The sequence below is a fragment of the Ipomoea triloba genome, chromosome 13 (assembly GCF_003576645.1).
Source record: "Ipomoea triloba cultivar NCNSP0323 chromosome 13, ASM357664v1".
Taxonomy (NCBI): domain Eukaryota; kingdom Viridiplantae; phylum Streptophyta; class Magnoliopsida; order Solanales; family Convolvulaceae; genus Ipomoea; species Ipomoea triloba.
Window position 1 is genome coordinate 3,716,262 of NC_044928.1, and position 9,836 is coordinate 3,726,097.

A 9,836-nucleotide genomic window follows, 5' to 3' on the forward strand; every position below is an offset into this window, starting at 1 on the left:
TTTATGCACAAAAAAAAAAAAAAAAAAAAAAAAAAAAAAAAACTGACATTTATATTTACTTGGTATTATAGGTCACTAACGGGTGACATGTTTATGTACCTAATTGCAACTTTAAAAATTTTGAGGGCTTAATTGACGTTACACGTAAAATTTGATGGATTATTTGATATAGATTATGCTAAAAAACTGACATTTATATTTACCTGGTATTACAGGTCACTAACAGGTAATTACGCCTTGATGACTAAATTGACATGTTTATATATCTGATTGCAACTTTAAAAAGTTTAAGGGTCTAATTTACTTAACAGATAAAGGTTGATGGCCTATTTGATACATTTTATGCAAAAAAAAAAAAAAAACGGACATTTATATTTACCTGGTATTACAGGTCCCTAACGGGTGACGTGTTTATGTACCTAATTGCAACTTTAAAAATTTTGAGGGCCTAATTTACTTTACACGTAAAATTTGATGACCTATTTGATACAAATTATGCTAAAAAAAACAGACATATATATTTACCTGGTATTACAGATTACTAACATGTAATTATGCCTTGATGACTAAATTGACATGTTTATGTATCTAATTGAAACTATAAAAAGTTTGAGGGCCTAATTGACTTTACAGATATAGTTTGATGGGCTAATTGATAAATTTTATGCAAAAAAAAAAAAAAAAGTGACATTTATATTTACTTGGTATTACAGGTAACTAACACAAAATTATGCCTTGATGACTAAATTGACATGTTTATGTACCTAATCGCAACTTTAAAAATTTTGACGGCCTAATTGACGTTACACGTAAAATTTGATGGCCTATTTGATACAGATTATGCTAAAAAAACTGACATTTATATTTACCTGGTATTACAGGTCACTAACAGGTAATTATGCCTTGATGACTATATTGACATGTGTATGTATCTAATTGCAACTTTAAAAAGTTTCAGGGCCTAATTGACTTTACAGATAAAGTTTGATGGCCAATTTGATACATTTTATGCAATAAAAAGTGACTTTTATATTTACCTGGTATTACAGGTCACTAACAGGTAATTTTGCCTTGATTACTAAATTGACATGTTTATATATCTAATTGCAACTTTAAAAAGTTTGAGTGCCTAATTGACATTACAGATAAAGTTTGATGCCATTTTGATACATTTTATGCAATAAAAAGTGACATTTATATTAACTGGTATTACAGGTCACTAACAGGTAATTATGGCTTGATGACTAAATTGACATGTTTATGTATCTAATTGCAACTATAAAAAGTTTGAGGGCCTAATTGACTTTACAGATATAGTTTGATGGCCTATTTGAAACATTTTATGCAATAAAAAGTGACATTTATATTTACCTGCTATTACAGGTCACTAACAGGTAATTTTGCCTTGATTACTAAATTGACATGTTTATGTATCTAATTGCATGTTTAAAAAGTTTGAGGGCTTAATTGACTTTACTGACAAAGTTTGATGGCCCATTTGATACATTTTATGCAATAAAAAGTGACATTTATATTACCTGGCATTACAAGTCATTAACAAGTAATTTGATGACTAAATTGACATGTTTATGTATCTATCTACAATTTTAAAAAATTTAAGGGCTTAATTGATTTTACAGATAAAATTTGATGGTCTATCCGCTATCTGATATTACTTTATTTTTTCCAGGGTGGAGACTTATGCGAGCATGCATGATGCTAAACGAAATCTGTTAGTGGCGCATGGCGCGGATCAGAGGATTCAAACCTCTGCCATCTGCTTTATTTGCTCCAAATAGAGATAAAGAAAAGGTGGGCCCGGGAAAAGAAATGTCTGCCTACCTCTGATCTACACAAACCCTACAGTCTTACGTGTGTTTTGGTGCCTATAGATAATTCATTTCGTTGCTGAATTATTTAAAAAGGTTAATAGTTTTGTTTCATTGCATTGACAAGTTGACAACAGTGAAATGTAAGGTTCAATTCTTATTTAAAACTGATATATTAATTGGTACGAAGTCTTTTTATAGACAAGTAGACAACATATCTTATAATTTGTCATTTCATATTTTCATCAACACTTAGACAATTTATATAGTAATGGATATATTTAGAGTTTCAGACATGTTCACAACTCACAATGAACTTAAATAGTTGTGGAGTAAAATATTATTTTAGAGAGATGTTTGGTAAATAGATGTTAACTGTTGGAAAAATTTCGGGTAAGAAGAGAAAACAAGAGAGGAAATGAGATCTTCAGGCGTGATATCACTTTCCTATAAGCTTTTAATCTTTCCTCTATGAAAGCAACGAGGTATCAAGATTAAATCTTATGGGATACAAGAAGATGAAAACAAAGTTCTTATGTTGCTTGGATAAGAACTTACTGTAGAGATATTGTACTGTGATATATCAGGATATCATGCAAAATAAATTGCGTGTTTGATCAGATGACACTCCTAGAATTTATAGAAATAAATTCTAACTGTTAGGAAATAAATTCTAACTGTTAGGAGTAGTTACTGGAAGTTTATACCAGTTTAAAACTTTCAAAATATATATATATAATATATTCTTTTGGATTTCACCATTCTGGTTCAGGCAATTACGTACACACATGTGGAATATAATTTTAAATTATATTCACATGTTAATATCTCCAAAGATATATATATTAATATAACTGATTTGGATAAGTTACGTAAGACTCTGTACCCATGCATACAAGATACTTCAAATTGGTTATATTCACATTTTAATATTTCAATCACATGTACACATGCAATTCAAGAAATATCAAGTGTACAACCACATGCATGGTAAATGACATGCAAGACATAACCCAATATTCATGCAAGTCTTTTTGCCTAGCCAGATATAACTTCGAGAGATAAATGTTCATGCTTTCGAGAGATACAACATCATCATATTTCGAGAGGTGAAACTTTTACTACGCAAATTCTACAACCATGCATGTAAAGTAATTTAATAAATTACTCACATATTTTAGTATCTTTAATTTGCACTAAGAACATGCAAAGACAAAGATATTGAAAACATGCAAACACAAGCATTTATAGAACATGCGAGACATCGATAAAACGATTCACGCAAAACTCAATTCGAGACATCGTTTCTCCGCGAATCGATCTCTCGTGCGAACTGACCTCTCGAGGCATCTCTCGTGACCTCACGAACATCTCTCGTGATCTCTCGAACATCCAAAAAACATTTCTACCAAACTAAATAATATTTATTACTCCACAACTCCAAAATATTATTTAAGCTTTCATGGTAGATATCTGAACCATTAATCTCATTACTATATAAATATCCAACATTAACTGATTGAGTTAGTAAATTTGACTAGTTGATAACATTAATCGATTGTAGAAATATGTTTGGTAGATTAGTTGTTTTTTTTTTTTTGAAAATTGGTAGATTAGTTGTTAGTTACGTGAAAAACAACTTTCTTAAAAAGCTTTTTGAAAACAACTTTTTGAAGTTTAGTGTTTTGAAGCAATAAGCTGTTACAAAAATCTATTGGCTGTTTAATCAAGTCAAATAGCTAATAGTGGTCAAATAAGTCAAAATTGATTGATAAGCTATGTTACCAAACATGACATTTAAGTTAGTAAGAATTTTATTGTTTGTTGATCAAGAATGCTGATTATTTAGTTGTTTATTGAGAAGAATTAATGATAAACTCTTAGAGGATAAGCCAAGGACCTTGTAGTCTAGTGGTATCAAACCCTTCTCTTTATATGGGAGGTGGTGGGTTCGAGCCTCAGTGGGGCTATACTGACTTTGACAAAATCTTCTAATTCACCAAACCCAAAATATCTACCAATACAAAATTAAATTTATCGAAAGATTGTAAAGTGGTACTGAAGTGTAGGTTTATCTGTTGCCCCACCCACCCCACCCCCTCACTCTATATATAGTACATGTTTTAGATATAAATAATGAAAACAAATAAAATAAAAAATAGATTAGTTGGACTAGATGGTAAATGTGTGTGTTTTGTTTTAATGTTTTGCCCCAAGAAAAAATTTCTGACTCCGGTCCTGTTGGATTGAGTGCCATATCATACCCAGTGCCCCGGGAGGCCGTTAGAGTTGGATATTTAACCACATGTTTTAGATATAAATAATGAAAACAAATAAAATAAAAAATAGATTAGTTGGACTAGATGGTAAATGTGTGTGTTTTATTTTAATGTTTTGCCCCAAGAAAAAATTTCTGACTCCGTCCCTGTTGGATTGAGTGCCATATCATACCCAGTGCCCCTATAGGTTTGGGAGGCCGTTAGAGTTGGATATTTAACCTTTTGGGAGAAGAACAGGCAGAGTCTTCTAGATTGGGTTTAGGTAATAAATATTCGAAAATTTTCCATGTTATTCATAAGAGAAAAGGCCAAATGCAAGAAGCATATATTTCACTAATCAATTTTTTAACAAAAATAATCTTCATGGAAGTATGTAACCCCCTCAAAACAAAAAGTTCAAATAATCTTAAATTCCCTGTAGAATACATTGCACAAATATACTTCAGAAAAAAAAAATTATTGAAAAAATAAAAAATAAGACCAAGAATGAAGCTGTAACACATAACTTAGGCTTCCTGCAGAATGTTAAGAACCACCGGTTGATCATTCTATGGTGTTATGCCGTGAGGAGATGAACCTTTCGATCGATCATCCGAGCCTTTGGATGGATCATCAGACGATTGGCGAATCCCGTCGTCAGTCTCACTTCTGTGAATCTCCTCAATCATCCTCACAACATTAGTCATTTGAGGCCTTTGGTCCGGCACAGTTGCAACACAGGCCATTCCTATCTGCAGCAGCTGCACCATCTCCTCCTCGACGTTGTGGAACCGCATCAGCTCCACATCGAACACCTCCGCTGTCCACTCCTCCCTCACCACGCTCTGCACCCACCGCGGCAGATCGATGCCTTCCTCGCCCAACGAGGCCTGGTTTGGCGCCTTGCCCGTGAGGAGCTCCAGGATCAGTACCCCGAAGCTGTACACATCTGACTTGTACGTCGCCTTTCGGGTTTCAAGCACCTCGGGTGCACGATACCCTGCCACGCGGTGGTTGGCTGGAGCTGAAGCGGAGAACAGCGGGTTCAAGCCATAGTCTGATACACAGGCGTCGTAGTTGTCTTGCTTGAGGAGTATATTTGAGGCCTTGATGTTGCCATGGACTACTTCACCTGACACATGTAAGTATGCAAGTCCTCTAGCTGCACTCACTGCTATTCTCAATCTGCTGTCCCAATCTAGTGGTGTTCGGCCCGACCCTCTACTACCTACAATTTAAGCTGATAGTTAGACCGCACATTTATTATTTAGGGACAACCTGCATAAAAGCTGCAGTAGGCCCTTTACTATTTATAGTTTAAGCTGATACTTGAAGTGCATATTTATTATTTATATACAAGGACGACCTGCATAAAAGCTGCAGTACGATAAAAACTTGGCTTGCGCCACAAAAATCGAGCAATAATGCAGCTATTCGAGGAAGATATGTATGGAATTTAGTGCAGTTTGATTAGTCTCAACCAAGACAACTAGGAAAGCATGTAGAGTACATAGTACAAGCCTACAAGTTAGATTTAGTTGTCAAAGTATGGGTGTAAGGTGCTACAAAACCGAGCAGATTCTGAACTTCCTAACAGGAAAAAGAAAAGAGAAAGCTAATCAAAGATAGATTTACAAGCAGACAATTACAACAGTCTGGATTGCTTGCATCCAAATTTAAAAAAAAAAAAAAAAAAAAGGTCCAGCAGTTGGATTGCAGAACAGCAAAAAAGGCGAAAGACATGATGACACAGTACATTTGAATTTGCCTTTAAATTAGCAATTGTGATAAAGAAGCAATGCAAAAGAGTTTACATAAAAAGGCTGTTGATGAGGGCGAAGTCGGTAGGGGCAATCTTGGAAAGGAAGTGTTACATTTTTATACTGGCACTGATAGAGGTTGCTTAATAAAGGGTAAAATCTTGGACAAGAAAAGTCTGTCTTCCCCTAATCTTTTATTTCTTTCATCATTTGTAAAGGAGGAGAGCATGGCCCTAGTGAATCATGGCAGCCTGCTTTAAACTTGTATTACAATGTTTCATATTGCAGTTTCAATAAAATACTTAAAACACCAATCATAAGCTATTGTTCCTTTTATCTATCTTGCAAATCTTACAAAATTAAAATCGCGTTTTTGGTTAGTAGAATAAGACAGATCAGGCAAGGAACCCATACTACATAGCAGAAACTTGGCTATCTGTGCTGTTTAGTACAAAATCCTAACATTAATATTTACCTAAACAACAAATTGCCAGCACAAAAACTTTATCCAAATCCCCCAGACATCCTTAAAGTTATGTCTAAACATATACAGTACAGTTAAAAGAAACAAATCACTTTGTGGATGTTACGAGTGAAAATCGAATATGCATGCTGGCTGAACCAAACTTCAAGAGATTGCAGGAGGGGAACTATTTCAGTTTTAGGCCACAGATAGACTAAACTATGGTAAATTGGTAACTGGCCGGAATTTGGACAATGCAGATAATGAACTCAAGAATGCAGCTATAGATCACACATTGTCACCATTCATGCACAAACAGCTAATAATCAGCAGCAAAATGCAAAATCTAGCTACTCAAGCACACATGTGCTTTGATATCACTTGTTAGGATCAAACGCTCATTACTGCAAAAAAAAGTTATAGTTACTAGTGAAGGTACAATTTTATCCGTCAATGCCACATTTTGAAAGGCATGGTGTTGTACTCGGCCCTTCAGGTCTCTACCCGACACTACCATGTGTGTTGAATCATAAGTTTCAGTGTAAACCCGAACCTGAAGATGACTAGCTCAAACCAAGAAGACTAATAGAGAATCGAACTTGCAAGCTTACCAAGTCTAACCAACTTAGCTGGGGTTGCCCCGTTATAAAGTTTTAAGAAACATAAGACCTTAAGGCTTAATCTATGGCGTCAGGCAAATCCCAGAAAGAACATTCAACAAAGCAGGAAGAAAATGTTGATAAAAATGGAGAAGAGAGTGATAGAAAGAAGCATACCATGAAGAAGAGCAGATAAGCTACCAGCAGGCATGTAATCAAAGACTAACAATTTTTCATCTCTGGAATAGTAAAAAGCTCTTAACGGAAGCACATTTTCATTCTTCAGCTTCCCCAAAACCTCCAATTGATCCTCAAACTCTTTCCGGTTCACCGTCACATCCTTCAGCCGCTTCACCACCACCGTGGTGCCCTCCTCCAGCACCGCCTTGTAGCTCGTTCCCACGCTCCCTTTCCCAAGAACCTCCGCCGATGCCCTCAGCAAGTCCTCCAGGTCAAAACTATACCCTCCGCCGGGAAAGAACACCAGCCTGTTCCTCTCCGCACCGGCAGAGGCACCCGTCACGTCGTCCTTCGACGACGACGTTCCCGCCTCCGCCGCGGGCTTCGCCGGAGCTGCGTTGGCAGTTGTTGGCGGCTTCGCTGTGTTGGGCGCTTGCTCTGTTTTCTTTGATAAACAGAAGAAGAGGATTAGTAGGAGGAGTAGAAAGCCGATGACTGAGCCGATTACGATTCCGACAATGGCGGCGGTGGAGAGTTTTTTGGAGTTCTTGTGGGGAGGAGTGTTTTTGGCCTGGAGGGAAGGGGAAGGGGAAGGGGTAGGAGAAGAGGAATTTTGGTTGCACGGCGGCAATGGGCCGCCGCAGAGATCAATGTTTCCGGCGAAAGCAGACGCCGGAAACTTCGACAATGTACTGGGAATTTCCCCGTCTAGACGATTGTTGGAGACGTCCAAATCGGAAAGTTCTGGAAGGTTTATGGCGGGGAGTTTCCCGTTGAACCCATTGTTCTGCAAGTAAAGCCGAGTCAAATTGGTGAAATTGTTGACAGTAAACGGGATTGCACCGGTGAAATTGTTGGAGGAGAGGTCTAGCCGGACCAACCGAGTTGACTCGGCGAGACTCGCCGGGAACTCACCGGAAAACCTATTATCCTGAATGTAAAGACTGCGGAGGTGTACAAGGTTAGAAAAATCCCGCGGGAGGGAGCCGGTGAGCCTATTCGACCGGAGACTCAGCACTCGGAGCTGACTCAGTCTGCCCAAAGTTCCCGCCGGAATGTCCCCCATCAGCCCGACCGCCGGCAACCTCAGAGCGAAAACAAACGACCGGTTCGCGTCGCATTCCACGCCGACCCACGAGCACGCCGGTGCGGAGGCGTTCCATTTGAGGCGATTATTGTGCGGCGTCTTCGACAAGAAAGCAAGAAGTGCTTGCTTATCCCCCACCGGCTCCGAGCTACCCCGGTGGCAACTCAGTTGAAACGCCACAAAAACAAAACACAACAGAACCCTAAACCCGGAATTCAAAACAACCGCCATGATTCCAAAACCGAGAATGTGATTACTTACTGAGCCTCCGGCGAGCTTCCATTACAGAGGGGGAGTTAGAGTCTAGAGAGAGAGAAACGCAGCGTGGGTAGATATAGTTATAGAGAGAGAGAAAGGGGGTGGAGTGGCGTAATGTGGGACCCGCGGGAGCGAGAGAGTGAGTAGAAGAAAGTGAAAAAGGGAAAGACGAAAGGGAGTTGGCGCCTGGCGAGGAAGAAAGAAAGACCAGAACAGAGAGTTCAGTCAGTGGAACGCTTTGTTTAACGTTATTCTCTTCGCTTCTCAAAAAAAATACGTTATTCTCTTCTGACGTTTGTTCCCCACGCGTTTCTTAAAGCCGTGAATGCAACTTCCGACATTTTGGTAGAAAATTACAAAATCTATTCATTGGACTGATATGGAATTACAGATATATCCACGTAATTCCAAGTTACACCTACCTCTATCAATAGTGGAGTATTGACCTTTCTCTGTTTAAATTAATTATTTATAGGTAATATATTTAGGGTGTGTTTGGAAATCCCAAAAATGATTTTTCGGTGTTTAGGAGAGGATAGAAAATTAAATTCTACGGAAAAAGACTTTCAGTTCAAGAGGAATATAGTTTCTTTTTTTTTTCTAGGAAAACAACTTCCCATCTTTTGTACGGAAGTCATTTTTCACTCTTCAATTCCTGCAGCATCCGCAACACATAGCCACTGTCCACCAGCCACCATCGTCTAGCAACCAATCAGCCCAAGTGCAACCCATCGTCATTGGTCACTCCTTCCTGATTGGGGGAATTTCTACGACACCATCACTGCTGTAAATGGACCATCGGAGAGGCCTCAATTTGGCCGGCAGTGCTAAATCAAGAAATTCGAGACGATCATGGTAAATGTACCTGGGAGTGGGCGAACACTAGAGTCTTCACCAACGAGCGTAGGAGGGGCGTAGGAGAGGCTATCGACGATTGCTGAGTGGCCAACGACTAGTGTCGGATAGACTAGACCACAGTTCGATTCCGGTCCAGATCCGGTTCGGAACCGCCGGTTCGCGATTCCAAGATAGCCGGAACCGGAACCGGAACCTTATCTTAAAGGTTCTTGTCCGGTTCCTGAACTGGCGGTTCTAACCGGACATTTTATTATTTTTTTTATTTTTTTATGTTATTTCATATTTTATTATTTAGTATTATATTTTTTTTTTATTTTGTTAGTTTTGGGAGGTTCGCAAATCGCAAGGGACCAGCCTGGCAGACTCCAGGGGCTATGCATATTTATAGTACATATATATATATATATATAATATAATATGTAATACATATAATATATATACTATATAATATATCATATATAATATATAATATATATTGAACTAACTATCGCACACTGGACATTTGCTTATTGAGCATAATAATAATAATATAGCAAACTGGATG

General features: G+C 37.9%; 1 protein-coding gene across 1 annotated transcript; it reads right to left on the bottom strand.

Annotated features, from left to right (window-relative positions):
• Positions 1-4,407: 4,407 nt before the first annotated feature.
• LOC116003112 (probable inactive receptor kinase At2g26730) lies at positions 4,408-8,633 on the bottom strand. Its single transcript, XM_031243282.1, has 2 exons — positions 7,087-8,633; positions 4,408-5,315 (listed from the first exon to the last, which is right to left on the bottom strand). The coding sequence occupies exons 1-2, from the start codon at positions 8,405-8,407 to the stop codon at positions 4,657-4,659; spliced, it is 1,980 nt and encodes a 659-aa protein (XP_031099142.1). The 5' UTR covers positions 8,408-8,633; the 3' UTR covers positions 4,408-4,656.
• Positions 8,634-9,836: the final 1,203 nt, after the last annotated feature.

Excerpts from the sequence above, each read along its gene's own strand:
- LOC116003112 (XM_031243282.1), bottom strand. The coding sequence starts at position 8,407 with ATGGCGGTTGTTTTGAATTCCGGGTTTAGGGTTCTGTTGTGTTTTGTT. Across the intron at positions 5,316-7,086 it reads CTTATCTGCTCTTCTTCATG|GTAGTAGAGGGTCGGGCCGA; the intron begins GTATGCTTCTTT and ends CTTAAATTGTAG.